The sequence below is a fragment of the Brachyistius frenatus genome, unplaced genomic scaffold, assembly GCF_029030835.1.
Source record: "Brachyistius frenatus isolate BFR_SWC_R1_liver_20210118 unplaced genomic scaffold, ASM2903083v1 Contig_11, whole genome shotgun sequence".
Lineage (NCBI taxonomy): Eukaryota > Metazoa > Chordata > Actinopteri > Embiotocidae > Brachyistius > Brachyistius frenatus.
This window is the reverse complement of record NW_027210610.1, coordinates 4,050,770-4,075,661: the sequence shown is the minus strand read 5'-3', so window position 1 is coordinate 4,075,661 and position 24,892 is coordinate 4,050,770. Positions and strand designations below refer to the sequence as shown.

Below are 24,892 nucleotides of genomic sequence, written 5' to 3'. Positions count from 1 at the left end.
GATAGATATCTATTTCGAAAGCTACAACATTTGGAATTTCTCTTATTTTCATATTATGGATGATTATGAAATTTACCAGATAATGAGGTTTGTTCCTATTGGTCAGTGTCACACTCTCTCCTGGTCCTAAAAATAAATATCAGCTAAAATATATTTTAATGGGCTGACGAGCTCGATAAAAACACTGAAGCATAATGAATTGAAAAAAGTCAGAACTCTCAAAGTAGTATGGCACAAATTACATAAGCTATAATGTTAGTTGCTATAAGAAGAAGCTGTTAAAATTGAAGCATGAACGGGGCAGAATGTCATTAAAATATGAATGAACACACCATAGATCAAATCTATGTTCACAAAGGCAGATTTAAAAGTTTTCAATTTGAAATAAAGTTAACCTATGTAACATTCCTCTATTATAGCCTATGTTTGAATAACACATGGGTCTAAAGAGGACTAATTTGTTGTTTTAAAAAGATAGTGTCCTCAATCAATTGATTAAGCTTGATGGATCTTTTTTATACAAATCTGTTAAAGAAATCACCTTTTCTTATGTAATCTTTTAAAGAAAATGTGATGTGTTTACTGGAAAAGGAGGTAAGCAGCTTATGATAAGAACAAGCATCAAGTTTTACTCTTCACCGTTAACTAAATATAGAAAATGTACATTCACTTTACTTTAGATTTAGTGCCTTGCTGAAATTGTAGTGTCAGGTTAGGATGTTAAAGTTGGCAACTTAAATGATTGTAACGTCATCATAGAAAGAAATAAACACTAAATCTGCTATGTTGTTCAAGGGAGATTTTATTCTTTGTTTAATAGTCAAAAGCTAAAGCTATATTAAAATCAGAACTTGTCGGTCAGTCTCTCCTGACTGGTGGTGTCACTAGCATGGGCAACAGTGCCACAGGTTCCCTCCATAATTATGAACTTTTACAAAACCTCAATGCGTGATGGGAAATGAGACACTGGCTCAGATTTTTGCTGGGACTAATTTCACAAACACTTTTTTCTGATCTCTTCAGGTAGTTGCTCACTGCAACTTCAGAATTTTTTTTCTCCTTTTTGTGTTCAAATCTAATGTCAGGCAGAGATGGAAATTATATCAACTACAATTAGACGAAAGATTTAGTAGTTCAAGAAGGTGAACAAGTAGACTCCCGTGTAGAATGTTTGGCTGTGTGTTGTAGTCAAACATCAAATGCCACTTTATCTCGTAACAATACTCTCAAAATACAAAAATATATTTCAATTACCATACCACTATGGGGCTATTACTATACATTCATGCTAATGAAACCCTCAACTCAATATTTCTGATGTTTCATCCAAAACTGTAAAATTAAAAAAATAAACGTGCCAGAGAGATGTGTGATTGAAAGGTTTTTAATAATTTACAACACAGCAAAGTGGAAAATAAACTCACCAATTAGTAAGACAGGTGGTAGCCTGTTATATTCATACTCATTTATAAGTGACTGATCCCTATATCCCGGATATGAACTGGACGAATGAATGTGACTCAGCTGTTATTGAGTGTCGCGGGCATTTTGTATTTGGCAAAAAGTGCAAAGGCTCCTCATACGGACGACGACGTCAGAGACACACTGATTTAGAAATCAGGCCCGTCTTTCTTCAGCTTGGAGTAATCCATGTTGACTTTGAAAAGCTGGACACACACACACACACACACACACACACACACACACACAGGAATAAATGCACAGTCAGTATGATGGAGGCAATATGGACTTTGAGGCAAGATAAAAGAAGAGATACGGCCTATTCTCTGCAGAAATGTGCTTATGCTTTAATCTGACATAAAGAAATAAGAAAAGTAATTGAATGATCAACATGCATCAAAACTGGACCCATTATTTGTACGAAATGTGCAGAAGGCTCATACTTTGTACTGGTAACTGGGATCCAATTTGTTCCAGGGCTCGGGGTTGTTCTTGCGATCCCATCTGAAGACAAGATAAGTGGAATACTCTTGAACATATCCCTGAGGTCACTGCTCTTCTTACGACAACATTTCATATTGTTACACATATACTGAGGTTTTAAAAAAAAAAAATACAAACACTGATGGGCAGAAAGCTAGATGAGTGTTGAGGAAAACAAGGATTAATACATAACATGGAAGTCAATTTTTACCGTCTCAGACATGAACTATACTTACGAGACATCAGGGTTTTTCAGAGCCAGTCTTCCCAAGTACACTAAGCTCATGGTTGCCCCGCCACCGATGAAGATGAAGAGGGGGATCAGCTGTCGGGCAAAGAGCATAAATTATACTGCCAAGTTAAGATAATCAAGGGCAAAGTTTTTTTATTTTTTTATTGCTGATCATTTGATCCTGTTTTCAGTTGCATGTCTATCCATTAAGTACATCATGATTTTATAGTTTTCAGATAAAATTGTCAACAAATGGAAAACATGACAGAAAAGTCTTAAAATAATCAGGCTGACTGTGAGAATGGCAGATGATTAACCCTTTTAGGAGTGAGAATAACAGCCTGTCACGTGACTCCATACTATCAAACAGGCCTCCGTAGGATTTCCATACTGATGTGCGTCATGTGTTGTTTCCTGAAAGTATAATGGATCATTTAAACACCGATAATGTCTCAACCAATAGGGAAATGACAATCACTGGACAAACACATATCCCTACAGTGGGCTATGAATATGGACGCTGCCGTAAAGCAAACTTGTTCCACCCTGTCGGCCTTGGACAGACACACTCCCGACATGCATTGTTCAGGACAATATGGAGCACATATAAGACTATACGTGCTGCAGCGACCCACAAAAATGGCTGCACACCCGCAGGGCTCCTCTTAAAGGGAATAACACGTGTTTTCTCCCCACACACACACACACACACACACATCTTTATTATAACATATATGTCACAGTATTGGCTCCTGGATGTATTAATCGGAGCAGGTGATTTAATTTTTAAAGCTACCATAAAGAAAAAAAAAAAAAAAAAAAAGAGAGAAACAAAGAACTCCTTTCAAGAAGGAGGTGCCAGAGGAAAACTATAGGTCGGTAAAGATAGGATTATAGCAAATGGGTTATTATTGATTTAGTGATGTAAAATTGGTTTTAACATCCGTTTTAATCAGAAATCTGTTACTGCATCCGTAGAGGACATTTCTGCTGTCACACATTTACAACCCGTGACAATGGATTTGCCCCATCTAAGCCTCCTTAATGTTCGCGTTCAATAAAGAAGGCGCCGTTTGAATGAATAAATAAATGATCCGCATTAATAGGAGATCTCTCGTCAGATAATTAAGGAGAGGTTTGGCGCCCGGCCACACCGCGTCCTCACAGAGAGACACATTTTCAATGTCACCGGGTCGTTCACACACATACTCATAATAATAATAATAATCATTTTTTTTTCAACAACAACAACAACAACAAAAAAGCTGTTTAGACTTACAGCCGGGTGGCTCTTGAGCTGTTTGGCGACGGTCCCCAACATCGACGGCATGGCGGACAGTTCTCCCACCGAAGGTTACGGCGAATGTATGCGGGTAAAACGCGCGCCTCTGGGAAGGAGCTCCTTCTGTTTCCTCCGGTCCCGATTGTGCACGGAGCTGCACGCCGCCTCCTCTACCGTCAAGCCAATCCCACAATGCAACGAGAACAGCTGCGCGTCTGTGCGATCATCTTCACGGCACACACGAGCAGAAACGGGTGTTTAAAAACCTCAACCTACTTCTGTGTTTTAAAAATAAAGATCCGTGTAATCCTCCAACGCTGGTGCCCTAACTAACTCAAGGTCACAACCAGAAATGTGATAGCAGAATCACTGCAATTACCTGGATCTCAATCCTGTCATGATCTTCACCAGCAGATAAAAGAGTTTGCCCAGTTGTCATGGATGAATTGTAAGTGTTTACTCCTTCTCTGATCTTCTTCTCTTTAGGTTGAATTTAAAGTTCTTAATTATTATTTTTTTTTAAGTCTTTCAGCTGCTCAGTTATAACATAATTCAAGTGTGCAAACTCCCTCTGCAGAAGATCAGGCGACATGACTGAAAGCTCCTGAACCTGGCTTCATTTCGTCATCAATATAATTATTGTTTCATTGTCCCTCCATGTTTTTGACTGGGAACAACTTCAAAATAAGACCATACATGTCAAAATGCTTTTTGTCAAAATGTAATATTTCAAAATTTTTTTAAAGAAACCAAATGACAAATGATTCACTTCAGCATCATTTATTCATGTGGACAGAACACAGAACCTGAGATAACAGCACATCCCCAGCATCCACGGTGCCTCCCGAACATTGAAATGGGAGGATTATTTTGAAAAAAAAAAAGGAAAAAAAAAAAAAAAGAGGTTCAATCCATCAGCTTTTCACCAGGATACTAAAACTAGAAGTTAGCCAAAAAGATGAGACTTGTTAATTTTCCATCCACATGCACACAAACAAAACAAAACTGTCAAGAGACAATAAACCCAGGATTAATGTGTGGAAAACACGTCTCCTCTCCTGGAAGTGCATAAATATCCACCAGATACAAAATCCTCACGTAACACCTGCCTCATTTACACTGACAGAACAAAACTAAAAGTAACAGGAGTTTTTTTTAATTTTTTTTAGCTTATGTTGCAGGTATTTGGAAAAAAAAAAGTTATAGAAAATACACAATGCTACTCTTAAATTTACAATGAAGTACAAAAAGTGAATATAAAAATAAGAATTGCGACTCAAACGTAGCAGTTCAATTTGTGCAAACATGTCTACCAGAAATAAAACTATTTGATCATCAACTTGTCAGCATGGCAGAACGAAAACAAACATCTGGAGGAACTTTAAGGATGACAAATCTACACCACTAAAACTGGTTAGGTAGTCAACTAGGCAGCAAAACCTCAAAACTATAAACATACCATCAAGCACTCGTCTAGAACATTAAGGAATAATAGGTATTTGTCCATTAACAGGTACACAAGTTCATTTTTTTTTTTTTTTTTTTGCAAGTAAACACGATGACAACAAAAACAACACAATGACAACTTTTAAAGCAGGAATGCACAAGCTGAAGCCATCAGGCATCGAGGCTCCAAAAGCTGGAGAATTCCCTTCAGTCTACTATAATCAAAATGTGATTCAATTTGTTTTTATTTTTAAATCAGGTAAATATAAAGTACCCAACTGATTTGTCGTGCTTCGTACACTAGCAACAGGTGCAAGGTTGAGTTACGTAAAAAAAAAAATAAAGGTGAGATGCAGATAAATATCTTTGAATACTTAAAAACAAGCCAACTTGTTCAAGAGGTGATTTTCTCATTTGACCCAAATGCAGAGTTTTAAAATAAAGACAGTATCTACATACAAGTGTGTCTCATGGCTTCTTTGGAGGAACAGAAAGACAATTTGGGTGTTAATTGTGTGGTCAGTAATGCAACAAATCATATCCGAGTTCAGAGCAGAAGGCAAGCAGTCCTGCCATCAGACTACTCCGCGTCTCACACTCATTTTTGGCCAAAAAAAAAAAAAAATATATCTTTGGGTAATAAAATGAAACCAAAAGGCTTTTTAGTTTAGAAATGTCCCAAATCCTGGAGACCCAAAACAAGTAGTTTATGAAGCATTTCCTTTGGACTGATATTTTTTTTTTTTTCTGGTATTATTAAAAGGTTATTTTCATACCTGTATAGAAAGGGAATGAGGCTTTCAAAAAAAAAAAATCAAAAAAATCAAAATCATATCCTTCCTAGACCACTGAAATATTTGCATTTTAATCATTTCCACAGAAAGGATCTGCGATCAGAAAGCGAGGCCCTCTGAGCTTTCTCCCAGGACAGTGGTGGTTGCAGGAGGATCTGTAGGAGCAGCGGCGGCCCGGTTGCCAGAAGACGTCGTCTGGCAGGAGCCCGTTCCCTGGTTCGAGCAGCCGCCTGCTGGAGACACGGCGAGGCTGCGGAACAGCAGGTCCATGGAGGGGAGCAGGGGCTTGAGGAGGCTGACGGGGCAAAAGGCTGAGCCCCCGTGGGGGGTGAAGTTCACCTTGTTGGGGTCCGGGCACGAGGAGATGAGGACTGGCTTGGGTTGGTGCGGAGCGCTAAGGAGTGAAAGGAGACGGGCTGTGAGACCAAACTAATATCCATCAAAAGTATACGTGATGGAAATGTGGTTTTATTACATACAGACAGACACGCGTAAAATAGGGATCACTTTGAACAAAAACAACATTAGATATTCACAAATTTTGACTTGACCATGATCAAAACCACACAGACCACTGTATAATCTACAGAAAAAAGCATTAAAAAAAAAAAAACAAGTAATCCCTAACCCCGAATCAACTTTTTCTGACATTAAGACTGAAAAAACGATGAAAAAAAAAACCTAGCTAATAATCACCACCAGAGGGCACCCACATACTGACTCAGTTTGAATGATACAGGTACTTGGTTTTAGTTAGGATATTTTTCAGTGCAGAGGAGACTAATCTATCTGCCACTCCTGAGATGCAAAGTAAACACGAGGAAGACGTCTGTTATTTATGTACAAGTGCAGATAAAAGAAGAATTTTTTTTTTTTTTTTTTTTACCTGATCTCCTCCCAGACTCTGACCTTTTCGCAGCCCTCTGGAGGTTCCCTCTGGAAGCAGCAACTTTTGTTGGGTCCTGGGGAGGAGGAGATGAGCAGAGGCAAGGAGAGGTCAGCTTCGTTCTGGGACGAGAACGCAGACCTCGAGAGGCACGTCTCTGCACCGTCTATCAACCCTGAAAAAAGGAGAGAGAAATATAGGAACCATATATATTGAAAAAAACTCCAAGCATTTTGCTAAATTAAATGAACTGTGAAGAAATGGACCTTTTTCACAGGAGGAGGCGCTTTGATGGCACAGCAACAAAAGTAATAAATAACCTGAATAACAACAGCAATCCATTTGAACTAAACAGTTCTAAGGCCTTTTCTGTTTTGCACACTGCCAGGACTCACCGACACTTCTGAACCAACTGAACCATCATTAATCGAAATATATCGTGCTTTTTTTTTTTTTTGCGATGACGAGTCAAAATGAATGAGTGTGAATATAAAGTATCTATAAATATACAAAAGCTACAAACCTAGGAGGTCAGTTTAAGTTTACTGCAACATACGAGGGAATGAGAACACAATAATAATTTTTGTTTGTGTCACAAGCAGGAAAAGCCAATCTGGGAGGAACATTTTCAGCAAAATCTTTTCCATATTAAAGCAAAAATAAAATTAGCAAAACAAAACATGGAAACGATGGTAAATACCTGTAAAATGAAACACAGCCTGAACTGATAACATCCTCTATTGTTACACCAATAAGATGGGGGTGTAAATACAGATCTACTAATTCCGGTGTGTGAGGTCTCTCTGAAACAAGACCTGAAAACAAAATGAACCATGGGCTGAAGCTTGCTCACTATTTGTGTCTATCAAGATGTTGAACTTGTTTTTAATGCAAAAACGAATATTTAAAAAGGTGAGATCTGCATCTGTGATTGTTCATGTTCATGTGCAAGTAAAGTGTTTTTTTTTTTTATTTTTTTTTTTATGTTGGGCCTGAGGTTCCTGATTATGGGTTGTGTTGAACGTTTGCAACAGGTGGTGAGGATTTCACAGAAGTTTACTTTCCCTTTTGTTTTCTACTAAGTCGACACTTAAAAAAACAAACATAAGAAGAGAGGGGTTAAAGTTGAATGCAAAAGTTTGGGGGGGACCCCTGGGCAAATTACATAATTTATTTTTTGTTTTTGAAGTGAAAACAAGTGCGATGCTACTTAATAATTCAAGTCAATGTGGCATTTTGTCTGAAGCTTTTTGATGCAGGAGGTTGTATTGACTTCTTTTAACTTCAAATATCAAATTCGAGAAACGTCCAGGTCCACCTTCCAGGACTGTAGCAACATCAATCTTACAGGTCTTAGTCTGAGCTGACATGTCTGGACAAACTTGCCTATGTGACAAAGGGACCCTCTATAAAGAATTCACCAGTGGAAAACTACATTATTATTAACAAATTATTATTACAATAACTACATTATATTATTGCCACTGTTGTCAATGCCAAAACACTTTGAACAATGCAACTTTTAATGGTGAATAAAAACGTGCAAAACGTATTACTGCTGAGGTAATCATTTTTGACTCTCGGTGACAGAGCTGCAAATATATGTTACTTAAACCCCCAGCGAAGTTGTAGACATTTTCTTTGCTATTTAATGTCTACATGTATCTCTGCTCGAAGTCTTGTATTGTGTCCCACTGCAGTGGGCACGTCAAGCAGGTTGTCATGTGTATTCTGATCTTAAGACTGATTCCAGAAATTAAAACCCAGACGTGAAAACCTGACAAGCTAACCTTGGTGCAGGTCCAGAGGAGCGTCTGCGGAGTTGGACTGGGAGATGCAGGTGTAGTTGGGGGAGGAGCAGGGTGAAGAGGAAGAGGAGGAGGAGGAGGAGGAGGAGGAGGAGGAAGGTGAGGACAGGGGTGCGGTGGCGGGGTCGCGCTGAGATCCACTGCTGCAGCTCTGCAGAGGGACTGGAGCCCGGTGGCCGTCTGGAACCTCGAGAAGCTGTCGAGACAGGAAACAACACTGTTTACATTGTGCGATTACAATTTTATTCAGTGGTAAATAATGTACCCCGTTCCCTGTGTCTTTTAAAAAAAAAAAAAAAAAATTCATCCTTTCCCATGAACAGCTACATGCGTGTGGTGGGCAGGGGACCGTTACCCTTTGCTGTGGATGTGGTGGCTGGCTGATGAACATGCCTTCCAGCTCCTGGTTGAGGCCCTCCACACTGCAGCGCAGTCGAGGGACCAGTGTAGACAAGGGAGCGAGGGGGATGGGAATCGGCTGAGTCTAACGACACAAACAAGATAAACACAATTTAAGTTGCGTTAATGATGAGATGCAAACAAAAGACAAGGCCCTTTTTTTTTTTTTTTTTTCTTTTTTCTTGCTTCCTTCCTTCGAGAAGCACTTGCAGCTACATTCTCCATAAGAGAGGTTCTGTATAAATAAAGTTGATATTGTTAGTATTAAAACTAATCCTGATTGCATTCCTATGCAGAATCCAACAGTACATTCCTTATGAATGCCTAATACAGAATCGTGTGCTTCAGATAGGACTAAAATTGTTCAAGTTACACAATGATACTCAACCTGGAGTGTTTTCAAATATAACTCTTCTGAACTTTATTGGTATTGTGTCATGACACCACTTTGGTGTAAATCCAATACGTCCAGTGGAGCATGGCACCGCACAACACGACAGTGCAGACCAGCTGTGCTGAAAAGCAGAACTACGCATTTCATTCTGAAAAGCAGAAGCCAATGTGATGTAGCGATCTTCCTGTTGCTTCAGTGTTTTATTTAATTCACTTCCTGCAAAGAGCTGCACAGCTTAGTTACTCACTTTCCTGAATGCAAATCAGTAGCACTGATGAGAAAAAAAAAAAAAAAAAAAAAAAAAAAAAAACTCTCGACATGTCCACACAAATCCAGGTATGAACTAAGTGGCGCAGTGTGTTTGTGTGTTGCGATGATGTTATGGTACCTGAGTAGCTCCTAGGCTACAGCTCCCCTGCGGATACCCACGCTGGCGGTCTTTGTCGTGTCCCCCGGAGACTGCAGGTTTGCTGCACTGCTGCAGTTGTTGTTGTTTTAGTTTAACGATCTGCAGTGAACACAGGTTATTATCAGTTAATCTGCTCGTACATGCAAACACACAGAGGGAAGCCTTTAAACTAAACCATCACACACACACACACACACACACACACACACACACACACACACACACACACACACACACACACACACACACACACACACACACACACACACACACACACACACACACACACACACACACACACACACACACACACACCACAGTAAGGTACCATCAGGAGTGTGCTGAAAACACATTTCAGTTGTGATCATCTGATTATGTGATAGTTCAGATAAAAGTTATGATGAAAGTCCCAGTGAAAATCTTAAAAAGGGAAGTGTCTTTGCAGATGAGATCATTGGGCTCCCGTTGCTCAATGGTGTCAAAACAAAAGTCAGGCCTTTTTCAAGGACACTTGAATTAAAAAAAGAAGAAGAAGAAAAAAAAAGAAAACAGCCAACTCCAGCAAATCTGGCTGTTACAAACATATGTTGAGCAATGAACGCAGACCTCTTGCAGATGCTCGGCGCTGCCCCATGATGCTGAACGTTTATGGCTGCTGCTGCTGCTGCTGCTGCTGCTGCGTCTGCTGCTATAGGATTTATCCGACCACGAATCCGGGGTCTGCGGAGGAAGAATGAAACCATGAGAATTCTTTAAAAAAAAAAAAATCATTTGTGACCAATGCATAGGAATATTACATGCATTAAAGTTTTGGCCTCAAGCTGCCATGTGATCATGTCAAAAATGGTTACGTCTCGATCACACGTTACATCCAGACTTCATGTATTTTACCAAATAGTTTCACACTTAGCTCAGATCAGCCTTTTATGCTCTAAAGCTGATCTGCAGCCACATAGCGCCTTCCACACCCACAGACTCTGTTCACACTTGTAGAAGAGCAGGAGAAACTGAAAAACAGAAAGAAGTGGGGGGAGGATGTGGGCAACAAGAGAGCAGTGGCGAGTGCCTGCACACAGAGCAGAGAGGATGGGTGCAGCCAAAACGGCCGCGTCAGCTGACTTCAGGGACTGTTCTCATGGTTGTGGTTCTCACTTCGTAATAGCTGCGCAAGCACCGGACACTCCCTCCCTCCCTCCCTCCCCCTCCTCCTTCTCCCCCCCTCCCTCCCTCTCATTGTAACTTCTTTCTGCAAAATTGCAAATTGATCTCACGTCTGGAAATGGAAATAAAGACATCAGTGACACAGTAGAGCATTACCCTCATTTCTTTCTGACTGAACAGCTCGGATTTAAACCGTATCATTATTTCCACACTTAAGAACATTCTCCTGTCTGGAGCTGACCTGAGTGGATTTGTCCTTGCGAGACAGACTGCTGTGGCCCTCGGGTTCTTTGGGCCAGTGTCCCTGCAGATACGTCCCGATGATGGCATCGAGAGACATCGTCCGCCTCATGCCCGAGCTCAGCTGCTGGGATTTGGCCTTTCCAGCTGCCAACATCAAGAGACAACTTTTACACTTTACAGAAGGCAACAAATAATCTTGATTTCATCAGATTTTAATCAGGAATTCTGCAGCTCATAACGTTGGCTGTCACAATATTTTCACCTACTGCTGTTGCAAAACGCTTTTAAAGATGTTATATCAGTCTAAAAAGGTTTAATGGTGTTAAATCTATACAGCAAGTCTATTTCATTGGGGGGGGGGTTGTATTCAATGTCCAGGACAATGATTTAAAAAAAAAAAAAAAAAAAGAGTTAATGCACCTCTTTAATATAAAAAAATTAAAAAAAAACAGCTAAATTTACCCAAAACAATTAAATGCACCCCGTAAACAATGAATCCATAGTTGACTGGAGATTAAAGCTGAAAATAACAATACCTTTCTTTATCAATTAATCCGTTTATTTTCTTGATTAATGAGTTAGTTGTTTGTCTTGTTTTGTCCCAACCAACAGTCCACAATCAAAACATATTGTTTATTATCATGGAGGACTAAAGGAAGCAGAAAACATTTACATTTCTGTATTTTTTTTTTTTTAGCAATCTTTCCAATGAGAAAAATGACTGAAAACGATTAATCGATTATCAAACTACTGCGATTAAGTCCTAAATTTCAAATAACAGGTGAATACAATGACAACTTTAATATAAAAGCAGCTAAATTTACCTGAAAACAATGCAATGCAGCCATTTAAAAAAAAATAAAAATGAAGTGATGATTGTTGGTCAGCTGAAAAAAAAACGTACTTTATAGGTTGTTGTCACAGATCCTAGACGCTGCCTGGACTTAAGTTTACAAAAAAAAATAAACTTTTAATTGGCAAACTTAAGAGATGGATATATCCCCATTTATAATGTCATCGTGTGGACATATTTACACACTCTGTACGGTGCGACAGGTGTTCAGCTCCTACCTGACTTCCCCTCCGTCCGGCTCGGTCGGGGTTTACTGGCCAGCTGATAGGGAACAGTAGCCTTGAGGGGCTGCGGACCCACAGCAGCACCCCTCGCCTGTCCAGCTCCGCTTCGGCCTGACATCTTGTACCTGGTACCGCCGAGCTCCTGGAGTTACAAGTGGCTGTCCTGCCCGTCAGAGATGTTGGGGGCGCTCTGAGTAAAGTGGCGACTGGCTACCAGCTGCAAGCTCTTCTTCCTCCTCTGCTGCTGCTGCTGCTGATGATGATGATGATGATGACTGCCCAAAACCGTTACAAAAAAAAAAAAAAAAAAAAAAAAAATGCAGTCTTGAGTCATACAGACACCATTTCCGAGTAAATTCAACTACCAGCGGTACTTAGTTCGACAGTTCAAACGCTAATAAGAGCCTGTGGACACGTCTTCGGCGGAGATCATACTTTTTTTTTTTTTTCTGATTGGTGTGCGAGTTAGCAGCCTAGCAAGCAAAGTTTCTTTGTGAGGATGTTGAGATATTTCACTCCGTTGTCGAACGAGGAAGCAGCTCCACTTTCGAAAAGTCACTTTAACATCAACTCCTACGTCTTCCGAGCAAACTTGGAGGTGTACTTCATTATAATTTGTCGGTCTGGAGCGTGTTTTGACGGCCCTGAAAGTCGCGAAGGGAACACAGCTTTCTGTCCTCCGCGTTCTTCAAGGCAAACTCTACTAAAACACTTCACCACCACGCTGGTGTGGATTTAATTATGTCGGGGCGGGACCAAACTCTCGATCTCACTTCTGATTGGTTAATGGAGCATCTGACGCCAATCCTATTGGGCAATTCTCCGTCAATCTGTTAAAAAAAAAACAACCTCAGACAATAAAGTTTGCTGTCACCGCCCCCAATTCATATCTGATATCAACTAAATGTCGACGTTAAACTCGTTCTGAAATACCAAATTTAACCGCTCCAAGTCTGGAAACTGATAGTTGTAACTGTGATTGGAAATGTAAAACTGGAAATAGATGGACTACTTTGTAAAAAAAAAAAAAAAAAAAAAAAAAAAAAAAGAAGCAATACTGCTGCAATAGTTTACCATTTTAAGTGCACTGCCGTGTATTTAAAGGGCCATACCGGTATGATAAAGCTTTATTTATAAATCTTCAGTGCCAGACAAGCGACTCAAATTTATAAGAAGCAATATTAAAGTGTAGACATATTTTGTTCCAAAGGAAAGCACTAAAAACCTTAATTTAATTAAAAATTGAAAAGTATTAGCAACAATATATGTTCATCGCACTAAAAGTAAAACTACTTAAGGACCATCTAAGAATGATACAACTAAGAAGTATATTATATTATTAGAACATACTGATGCATTGATGGCCATGAATCACCGCTAGATGCAACTGGTAGTGGTGGGGCTCATTGAACTACTTAATGTAGACCACTATTAAGCACCTTAATTCTTAATTACATTCTGTGCAAATAATCTGAAACTGGAAAGTAACCAGTAACTAAAGCTCCTAATAAAAGTAGTGGAGTAGAAAGTACAATATTTCTCTCTTAGTGGAGTAGAGGTATAGGATACAATAACATAAAATGGAAATACTAAAGTACTTTACATTTTACCAATGCAAATTCTGTAACATTAACATGTTCAAAATGCAAGCTAACCAAGCTTTACATTACATTTGTGATTTTTGGATTTAGGTTCCATGCCTTCCCAGGTAACCACTGGTTTCCTCTTATTTCAGTACAGCATTAAAATGCACACTCCGGAAACCTGCTTGATCCCATGTGGGCATCAAGTTTCCATACATTTTTGTTAGTGTTACTGTATTGTTGTATGGTCTGCGCTACACTACAGCATAATACAGACTTTGCTGTTCTGGGTTACACAACCAAACATGACCGTCGTTACAAGATTTTTGTACTGTATTTTGTACTAAGATCAATGTAAGCCAGTGGATGTCTAACAGTGGGAGAGATATGCTGTACAGCCTGGAGAATTAGGAGCTGTAATATTAAGTATGACATCAGGTGTAAAGGAGCAAGAACATACAAAACCACCTGGTATGGTCTTTTAAGGATTTCATCATCAACTTCATACTTTCTGAGGCCAATTATTTGCTCATACTATCCTGAGGCCCATCTGTGTGTGAGCACCATCTGGGTGGACTGTGAAGTGGTTTTGGGTGGTATGTGTGCATTTATGAGACAGTGTGCATTGTGGGAGATAAATGTCCCAACTCTGTGTAAAAGGGAGTGCCAGTGGTGACACAGGAGAAGAGAGCAGAGATAAGACTTGTGCTGTCCCCCTCGCTAAAACCAAACTATCCCAAAACGTGCAGGTCTCTCACGGGACCTTAGCCCATTGGTTAGATAACACACTTGTATGTCCAGCACACCAGAATGGGAGTGAGAGCACTTTATCACAGAAGGATGACGGGCTAAACCATTTGTTCAGCAGCATGTTCATCTATCTAGTGCAACTGCACCCAACAATTGATGTCACTTTCACAAAACAGCCAAAGACAAAGACAAATAATTAAACACAACTTAGCACAAAACCCATGGCATCCATTCATTTACAGCCGGGGAGTTAATTGGACAGTATGTCGATCAGGAATGTATCTACTGCATAATGCATTTCCAACATTTACCAAAGCGCCTACAGCTGCTGTTTGCTTAGCTCTGTGTATTTGTCTGTGTTAATGAATAAATGAGCCTAACCTTTGACCTCACAAGAGCTATTTTAAACCTATTTGAAGAGAGACGATGTCATTCCCCACAAAGTGAGGGTACAAAGGGAAGTCGTGAAAACAAAGAGTGACCGAGGCACAAGGGGAAAGAGCGTGGTTTGGTTATCTTTTTTTTTAAATCCTACAGTAAACTGAATTAACTTTGATGCCCAGTCCGTAAACTATGTGTCTGAATTTTAGTAAACCGACACAACAATTTCTAAGAGGCCAAATGGCGCCCAACACCTGCAGGAAAAGGAAACTGCTGAATGTAGACTAACTGTGAATGCGGTTCATGAACAATATGTGCATTAATAAGGCGAAGCGTCTCTAGACTGATTAAGTTAACATCAAGCGACATCCAAATGTTTTCTGAGGTTTTTCAGTAGAAACCAAACATGTCAACCTCACGGTGGTACAATATTGTCAGGGGATCAACAAAGTCATCACAACTTTTTATCTTGGCACCATGGTGAACTGCAACACATTTTTTTAAACACTGAAAATATCAATCTCATGGTGGCGCTTGAGGAAAAATCTGAGTTACACAACGACAGTGGGATTGATAATCATGGGGTTGATAATCATTAATGTCAAAAATGTTGTGCCAATTCATTTTTTAGAGACAGATACTTTACTCAACAATTAAAACTTTGACCGACTGGTGACACTAGAAGAAAAGTCACAGGATTATCAAAGTCATTGGGATTCATTCTGTCAGGATCATCCAGTTCAGATCCACATCCATCCAGTAATTATTGAGATATTTAGTCTCGATCAAAGTGGTAGACCAACTGACAAACCTAAAGACTGACTGACAAATCATCTCTTTGGCACTAGCATGACTAAAACCATATACATTCAATACATACCAGCATTTAATCTTTCAAAAAAGGCAGTTTTATTGCAGTTTTAAATAACACAATGTTTCCCAACTCTCAACAACACTGCATAAGATTGCAATTTACACGTCGGTAACTGATACAAGGAAGTATGTCATGAAATTAATATAAAAAGACAGGACCACTGGAAAAAAAAAATTAAGACAAAAATTTGAAGACGCACACAAACGCACGTTGCACATTCACTATTCCTCTCCTGCTCAAACTATTCTATCAAGCCAAGTTTGTAGAAAAAGACAATGAAAACATTCATTCTGCATAGTCACAATGCACTTTGCATTAGTATGCAATAGATATAATGTCTGTTGTTTTTATGTTCACATTGTAGTGACTCTGCAAACCTCGGTAGCCTCTCAGGACTTCTATGTCATATCCTAAAGCTGTGGATCTAACTTATGGTATGATTGAATAAGGCCTAAATTGTCATTCACCCGAATATCATAAAGCTGCTTTTGTTAAATTTAAAATAATCTCCATCTTAAACCCCTCTGGCCACATTTCTGACTCAGCACATTACAAGCCTTTTCCCATCTTATAATAGTGTAACCCATTGCCTCTGTTCCCTAAAAGGTTATAACAGCTCATCCACCCCGCCAGTGTTATGTAACGGGCAGAATAAGATACACTGACAGACTGATTCGACACCGACAAATGGACAGCGACTCGCACAACGACCCACAGTGAGTTTGATGAATGCGACCAATTCGGATACACTGAACAAAAGGGAAGCGTCATGATGTAAGAGTGGTCAGACCTAAACCAGCTGTTTGCATTCCAGGAGGCTTGATCATGTCAAGACAATGATAGACGGTGAAATAGAAGTCGGCCATGAGGCAGTACAGCAGCTTTTCCTGCATCTTCGACGGACAGTCCCAGAGAGGGAGGCTGCTCTTTAGCAAAAGGTGTAAGTTGAGAGGGTGCTGGGCTCAGTGCGTGAAGGTAAAGGGACTCACGTAAGGGCCACGAAATATAGCATTTGTCCACCAAGAGAAGTCTTTTTTGTTTTCATGTTGAATTGTCTGAGTGTCTGTTAAGTGGGAGGCAGTGTTTCTTTGGCGCCCCCTAGCTGGGAGAGAGGGCAGGACTGTTCTCTGTGCTGATGTTGACCAGGCACTCGCTGGACTTGAGGCTAGCCAGAGACTTGCAGCTCGGGAGGGAGGCCAGGGATCCACACAGGCCCATCATGGAGGGGGTGTAGTCCTTTTCTGGATGGGTGAGATGGACGTACAAAGGAAGGGTCATTATACATACAAGCGGGTGTTTTTAGTGTGTAAGAGTCAGTGTGTGTTACCTGTGCACCAGGCTCCTCCGTTCTGTTTCCCACCAATCCTCTGGGAGTCTGAATCCAGGCTGATCTCCACTGATAGCAGCTCTGTGCTCGGGAAACTCCTCCTAAAGGTCAAAAAGAGGACAGAACGATACCTTCAAGTGCTTCCAGGCAGGATTGAAAAGAACAAACAAACGTGCACGTATTAAATTCACACAGTCGACTGTTTAATCAAAAGCTTGCAAATATGTTTTTCTGTTTTCTCCCTATGTCTTATTACGGATGCTGTGGTGTGTGCATATAAAATAATTTTGATTAAGTTAAAAATTTGTATTAATATCAATCAATGTGTTTTTTAAATGAATTAATCAAAACTGAAATTCACTATTTCATGAAAATATAAAACAAATGTAAAAGAATACTTTATGGTTGTCAGTTCTAGTAATTGATAATAGTTCTGTTCCTCTCTTATTATTCTCTCTAATTATTAACTCGTAATTAAATTGTAAAAGTCTATTATATACCAGTGGCACAAGCCTTGGATTAATGTGTTTATATAATTCTGCAAACACAGTTAAATACATATTAGATTAAAAAAAGCAAATATACTTTATACACAGTATGAAACTTAATGATAATAGCCTTGCTGTGCTGCAGATTGTTTGTATGTTTTCAAATTGCAGTGAAAAGACAAAAGTCTTCTACAACACAAAAATGAGAAATGTTAAGTTAATCTTGTCGTGTGGAAGCTGAGTTAAACTGGGACACAATCAGTCGAACCTGCGGAACAACTTGACGTCCTCTTGGTTGTTGTATGGCTGGAGCTCCTGCCACTGGTTGACGAGGGGGATCGAGAGGTTTTTGGCCAGATGATTGGAGTCACATGGAATCAAGCTCGTCCTGTCACACGTCAAGGTAAAGTATGAGGCAAAATGTTCTGTTGTGATATAACAAGTAGAGCCACACACTAGAACCTACAACTGAACCAATGAGAACTACATACTGTCCTTATTAATGCACAAGGAATAATGTTTATCATGTCAATTTGGCACTGGGTTGCAACACATATGTACTAAGTGTATATATATTCTTCATACGTTGCACTGTACTTTCCAGCCTTGCAATGAGGAACATGAAGTTAAAATCCGGACCATCTGTCTGTTTCACTCACAGTTGCTCCTGAAGCTCTAGGACTATGGCCTCTAGTTCCTTTTTTTCCTGTTGGCTCTGGCTTTGTAGCTCTTCCAGCCGGGCCTTTAGCCTCTTGTTCTCCGTCTCTGTGTTCTTCAGCTGGGACTCACGCAGGCGCACAAGCTCCTCCAGGTAACCCTGACAACACACATCCACACTGAGTGAAAAGATACATCCATCTTCTGATATCAAAAGTCAGCCATCTGTGATGCTCTGCATATCACAAAAATCATTTTATGTCATTTAAGGTGTGTCCACTCCTACTAAACCCCCTATTTGATACACCAGACACAGAAAGACAGCTAGCTTGGTTGTATCCAAATTTCAAGGTATGAAATTATCTGTCACTGATGCATTAACACTCAAAGATCCACATATGGCAGTGGAATCAAGTGAACTGTAAATAACATAAATAACATGTTTTTTTTTTTAAACAAATATAACAATATATAATTATCTGAGTTATAGTTAACTTTAAAAAGGTGGAACTGTTCCTTTTAGTAATATTGTCCTGAGTCAGACACAAACCGACGTCTGCCCACCTTCTGAGCGTTGACGATCTTGAACCTCTGCTCCATCTTGCGACACTTTGTGCTCCAGCTCTCCTCGTCAGTGATGAGGGGGATGTAAGGGTGTTCGGGGACGCTCTCATCACTCGTGCTGCTGTCGACACTTTGTTGATCATCATCGTCACTCAGGTAATCGTAGCTGCAACAAAAGCAGGCGATGTCAGTTTTGCCTAATGGTTTTTTATATGGAAAGTATGAGACTTGAACAAACTTCACCAGGTCTTCAAAATGCATGCTTCTTCAAAGTATTCCAGTATGCTGTGACATTTCTCCTCTCTACAGTGAAAGTGACTATACCTTTGTGTGAATTTCAAGTATGGTGTGTAGTCAATCACTGCAGAAGATTTCCCATCCAGGGCCTCTCCTTTTAGACAGAAACTACAGGAGAGGAAGCATTTAGAATTAATATTAAAAGCATATATACATACACATGTATAATGATCAGTTTGATACCTGAAGAGTTATTGTATAAATGTCAACACCGCCCACCTGAAGTCTATGGCTCCGAGACCTATGAGCATCCCTGTTAGCACCGTGGCTTCTTCTCTTAACATGATGGCTCCCTCTGCATAGAACCTCCTACAGCACAGAGACAGGTACAACTCGGTGGGATCGTATTTCTAGTTAAAATCGGGTAATGCTACTGCATAGAGGTGTGGTGGGGGCTTCTGACCTGGTTGTCCTGCTGTCCCTCAGAGCAGTGGCGATGTATTCAGACAGCCTCTTCTCCATCAGGGCTACTCTTATCCAGGCTCGGCCCTGGAGGGGTGACAAAAATGAGGTTAAATAGTCACATAATACACACAAAAATGACCTCTCGGGTTTAGTATTTGTTTCTTGACAGAATAAATTGCACTATATCAGAAAATAATTACAAATATCTCATTCTTTTTTAACTTAGTTTTAAAATTCTTTATCCTTACTTTTATATCTCCGATCATATAAATCTGATTTGCATTCATACATAACAATGTCATAGAGCATCAGTGCCTTGTGGGACATTCACAGCAGAATAATAGGATATCAATATATATTTTTTTTAATTGCCAAATTGCTGTTGTAAAAATATACTGTATATATTATATATTGACCTATTTAGGCCTTTGAAAATCATTTAAATAAAACAGTCTGAGTCAGGTTAAACACTCTCTCTTCTATAGAACAGCTCAAGTGTTTGGGATTCATAGATATTTACAGTTTCAATTTGGATTTTACTAACATTATCATATTGCAGTAAATTTGCTGATGAGGTGCAAAGTTGGAGCTTTGAGCACCACTGCAAATTCTTGAATTTCCCATTTTCCTTTATTTAGGTCAAATCTTTTCTCTCTGTCATTTACTGCTTTATTCTTATCTATATTTTCATTTATGTGATTATAATCCTTCCTCTCTTTTGCTGTAGGGCTCGCCTTAGCTCTTGAGGTGCTGATGTTTTCCATGCTCTCGATGCTGCTGATGCAGCTGTTGGGGATTTTGGCACAAGCCAAGCGGACGTAGTCCCAATAACTTCTCTGACCATCGAACCAGCTCCCAGAGCCTAGGAGAAGAATGTCATATAAATATTAAATATTATATATGACGTGTGTTCATTTCAGTGAACGGTGGGGCCTTGGGCCAACTGGAGCAGCTACAGTATGGGTTACTGTACAGAAACAAGACAGTGATGCTGCTGATGAAGGAAGACCACAAATGCTATATTCTTTCTTTAATACAAGTTTCCATGAATAACATGTGCTAATTTTCTAATTTTCTTTCTTCAACATGCAGTAAAGGCATGGCCGATGCTGTAATATATTGATTACCTTTAAAACGATGGCTGAGGATGTGTTCGAGGATGGCTGCGAAATTGATGAACTCTTCAGATGAATCATCAATGGGCTCGGCTGTGTATTTCTCTAACAGGGTCTTAACTGAAAACCTGTTTGTGGTGGAGATGGAGAGGAAAGCAAACATTAAAACACAGAGTTGGCTTGCCAGGAATAGTCATAATGGAAATAGATTAGTCAGGGAGAAGATTAATGGATTACTCCTTTCTTTGTTTCAGTTTCCTATAGCCAGATAATGTCAAACTATAATCCAACATTTTTTTAAATTTCTACTCAATAATAAGAAATGATACAAGTGTAAGTATGTAATCATGAAAGAACAGGGTTCTGCCCATTTGATGACTTTAATGAAACAATTTCAATATGTTTATGTCTGTATTCTTCCTCCCATGTGACTGTTTGTGGGCGTAATTGTGTGAACTCTCAAAATGTAACTCGCATTTCCTGCAGACTCATTTCTAAACATCAGCCTGTTCCAGTTACTGTGAGGAAGACGTTGCTGAAGAGCTTTCAGGAAGCTCCAATAACTCAATTTACATTTTACTGTACAGCTTGAAATTACAAAAGGCAAGCAAGTGTACGGAAGCAGATTGCTTTCACGCCAAAAAAAAAAAAAATGGAGCAGTATCATGTTATAACGTTACAAGTTTATATGTTGTAACAAGACATTTTCACATTATTACGACATATAAATGTATCACGTTATTACAATAAGCCCACATTGATCTTGCAGGTATTTGGTCCATACCAGTTCACAAGACAATCTTAAATTTGGACTTAATGATGAACAGATGAAAAGTTAAGAGATTATCAAAGTGATTATAAGTCATCCTGGATGGACATGAATGTTTGTACAAATCACATGGAAATCCGGTTAATACTTGTCACGACATTCACTTAAAAACATGAATTCGAACCTCATAGCTATGCAAGGGAAAAAGTGATCAAAGTGTCATTATTACGATGAATGTCTGTACCAAATTAATGGCAGTCATATTTCAGGTCTATTTCAGTCTGGAGTTAGCCAAGGACCAGCTGACTGATATTGGCTAAATATTTAAAAAAAAAAATTAAATATGGATTTTCTAGTCCATGCATGACAAAGGTTTAATGTCCACTGTGGTGACCTCTTGTTGAAATGTACACCCACTACAGACCCGACAAAACCCCATGCTGTGGTAAACTAAATTCTGTTTATTTTAAACACCATTATCATTCTCCAAAACTGACCACTCCTAAATTTTTTCCTGTGGAATAAATAATTCAACAGATCTATTTGCTGCAAGAAGACCTGCCAAATGCTATTTGTCCAGTGGTAACGAGATATGCTGTGGGGTGAAATGAGGTACATAGGGGGGAAAAAACTATAGACATGGTGTCTGCAATAAATGGAGAGAAATGGTTTTGTGCAGATATTGATAGTGTTTTGCAGAGTCACCAAGTTTGAGTTTTATTAGCCACTTTACAAGCACACAAATACTGTCCGTCTAAGCAGGGTGTGTATATCTATAGGACAAAGCTTATCTTAACACAAGCTAGTGAGGCGAGTGATTTCACTCCCCATTGTTCCAAAGGCAACAATGTCTCATTCAGCTGCTCTGACTGAACAATAATTGTCTGACTATCCTTGAAACGAACACAATCCCCAGTGGTTTCACTGTATCACAGACAGCAGGTCTGTGCCGTGACCTAGATACACCTGTCAGTGGCCTAGCTGAGGTGCACGGTTCTTCACCGAAAAGTGGGCGTGCATGTGTTTCATAGGTGTTACACCCCGTCAAATCTGTATAATGTAGGTCAGTGACGTGTGACTGGAGCGCAAATGTCCAGTCTGTGAAACTAGTCACATGACTTGGCCTTAAATCATATCTATTAAAAAAAGACGCAAGCTACTTGACGACAATGATGCGACTTGACTTTGAGTCGTGGCAACATATTCAGAGACAGAGAAGCCATGCGATCGGGGTTCAAACGTCAAAAAGGTGTATAGTGTATTATCTGAAAGAAGTAAATTGAAATATTCCTGCTTATATTTTAAGTTAAGTTAGGATATGAAATGCAAAATAACGACACACATAAATTTAAAGGCCAATATACACACTGTTTTAATTTTCTGAGGGAAACTCCTCACCTATTAAATACTCTTCTGTATTCACCAGCTGGTGGTGACTTTTGTCTTCCATTTGGTGCAAATATATATAAATAGTTTTTTTTCGAGATTTTTGCTGAAAATAGCAATGAGAACTGTGAGAGTCAACTGAAACTGTAACAGAGTGGGCTGATCTAAAAGACATTGTACCACACATCATCACTTCAGCCCTTTCAAAATACACAGGCCTGCAGCAGTTTTAAATTTACTGCTAATAAATGTAACAGTGGGTTTTTATGTTTTGAAACAGACTGAGCAACAGAATGACATCCCTCCCACTGGAAGAAGTTTGCAGTCATTTGCCGATGCCTGCTGAAATCAGGGTCTGCAATGCAAGTTAGACAATAAATGCATGTCTGCTTTATCCTTTGATGTTCGTGTGTTTACATCGGTGAACACTGTGTGGTGGATAGCATGCAAATCTGTGTGTGTTTTGAGGTCTTGCAGAGTGCATTTAAGTGTAAACCTCTAAGACACCCTCACAAAGTCCAATCAGGACCTGATGTACTGGCCTTATAAGGCCTCCCTGCCCCGAGTCCCTGGGGTGCCAGCTAGTCCTTGCCCCAGGAAGGTTGTCGTCATAGCAACCATGCCATCAGCGAGGAGAAAATAAATTGCACTGACAAAGATGACATCGCCTATCTCACAGAGAGCCCAGTCTGTCGGTGTGATGCAGGATTATATGTAAAACAATTTTTTTTTTTTTTTAAATACAAGGTCGTTAGTGCAAATACAGGCTTCGTGTTCATACAGGCCCACTGACAGCACAGTTCATAAAAAGGACTTATGAGGATGACGTAACTGTGGATGTGAAAATGTGCCTTAATGCACGCGATATCTGTCATTGGAAGATATAAACACCAGGGCCAATTTGCTGCCATAAAGCAGACCAAAAATAACCACATGACCACTTTAAATGCAGCATTTAGGCTACTGACATCCCCACTCGTACATCAAGCACCTAAGCGCGCACACAAGACAGTTTCTGTGACAATAAACTGACCTGCAGACAGTGACGAGGTTTTTTCTCTCCACAGCCACGTTCCGAAACGACGCTTTTTTCGAGACATCTCCCATGGCCATCGCTGCCTGCACACAGCCGGGCTCCATCCAGGAGGAGGCAGCCCTGAAATCAAAGGACCCCTCCCTGTCGGCCACCGGCCCTCCTCATTCACTTCTGGATGCCAGAGGGGATGCTGGCTGCCCGCATCAGAGCAGCTCACACACAGCAGCGCTACTTTGTTTTACGGCGGAGGATGCAGTTTGAAACATGAGACGTACCGGAACATGCAGAGAGTGGATCTGTTTTTATTATCACTCCTACACTCAGAGGACTGAACTGCACACCCTCCCTCTCTCTCTCTCTCTCTCTCTCTCTCTCTCTCTCTCTCTCTCTCTCTCTCTCTCCCCCTCCTCTCTCCCCGCCTACTTTATGACCTCATCATGACGTCACTGGATCATCTCGCATCATGCAGACACGAACATGACGAAGCACGTTAGAGGCTTCGGTGACATGCACACGTTCACAGCAGTTTTCCGCTTTCTGACAGGGATTCTGGCTGTGTTGTGTCTTTGAGGGCTCAAATGTTGTTTCAATGAAATCTACTCAATAAAAACCCAATCAACATACAGCCTAATCGTGCTATATCTATAGTGCCCCGTGGGATGTACCAAACATTTTCATTTGAACATGTGCTCTGCAGCCATAAACTTTTGAAGACCACACAACTTTAATTTAAAAAAAATACCAATCTTAAAAAAAAAAAAAGAAGGTTATGTCTAATTGATTTCTGGTGAAATGTATATTTGTACATAACAAATCCAGAATATTTGAATTAAAGTTGCAATAATGCCTATTTAATTTCTTCATTTAAAAACATTTCAAAATGTAATTCTGCCCTCAGTCCAATGTGGAGTCATGTGTTTGAACATTAAACTTCACATCGCTTCAATAAAAAGTGGTAACAAAATAACAGAAAACATAACAGTGTTTGGTAATTTAACATACGTTGATTTTATTGTAGAATATAATAATTGTTTCTTTTTATAATGTATACAGCCTTATTTCTAATTAATCATAAACAACAGAGTATACAGGGACCTTTTATATATTGCATTATTTTTCTTTTTTTTTCATTATGTTTAATTTCTTGTTCATTAACAGCTTCTGAAAAGAGGCTTATGTACAATA

At 39.7% G+C, this 24,892-nt stretch overlaps 4 protein-coding genes across 4 annotated transcripts in view; 1 reads left to right on the top strand and 3 right to left on the bottom strand.

Moving 5' to 3' along the window:
* Positions 1-24,892, top strand: part of LOC138617029 (elongin-B-like) — a 247,018-nt gene that overhangs the window by 123,232 nt on the left and 98,894 nt on the right. The gene's annotated exons all lie outside the window — the stretch shown is intronic.
* ndufa4b (NDUFA4 mitochondrial complex associated b) lies at positions 1,369-3,649 on the bottom strand. Its single transcript, XM_069691628.1, has 4 exons — positions 3,456-3,649; positions 2,181-2,269; positions 1,905-1,965; positions 1,369-1,667 (listed from the first exon to the last, which is right to left on the bottom strand). The coding sequence occupies exons 1-4, from the start codon at positions 3,504-3,506 to the stop codon at positions 1,611-1,613; spliced, it is 258 nt and encodes an 85-aa protein (XP_069547729.1). The 5' UTR covers positions 3,507-3,649; the 3' UTR covers positions 1,369-1,610.
* On the bottom strand, positions 4,223-12,318 carry fam117ab (family with sequence similarity 117 member Ab). Its single transcript, XM_069691627.1, has 8 exons — positions 12,070-12,318; positions 10,997-11,142; positions 10,201-10,314; positions 9,574-9,693; positions 8,748-8,876; positions 8,375-8,588; positions 6,585-6,759; positions 4,223-6,092 (listed from the first exon to the last, which is right to left on the bottom strand). The coding sequence occupies exons 1-8, from the start codon at positions 12,191-12,193 to the stop codon at positions 5,798-5,800; spliced, it is 1,317 nt and encodes a 438-aa protein (XP_069547728.1). The 5' UTR covers positions 12,194-12,318; the 3' UTR covers positions 4,223-5,797.
* Positions 15,675-24,064, bottom strand: rundc3ab (RUN domain containing 3Ab). The gene is made up of 11 exons (XM_069691626.1): positions 23,705-24,064; positions 20,529-20,644; positions 20,136-20,263; positions 19,400-19,485; positions 19,216-19,305; positions 19,024-19,104; positions 18,700-18,865; positions 18,138-18,295; positions 17,747-17,866; positions 16,991-17,091; positions 15,675-16,904 (listed from the first exon to the last, which is right to left on the bottom strand). Exons 1-11 carry the CDS (start codon positions 23,809-23,811, stop codon positions 16,762-16,764), a joined length of 1,296 nt encoding a protein of 431 aa, XP_069547727.1. The 5' UTR covers positions 23,812-24,064; the 3' UTR covers positions 15,675-16,761.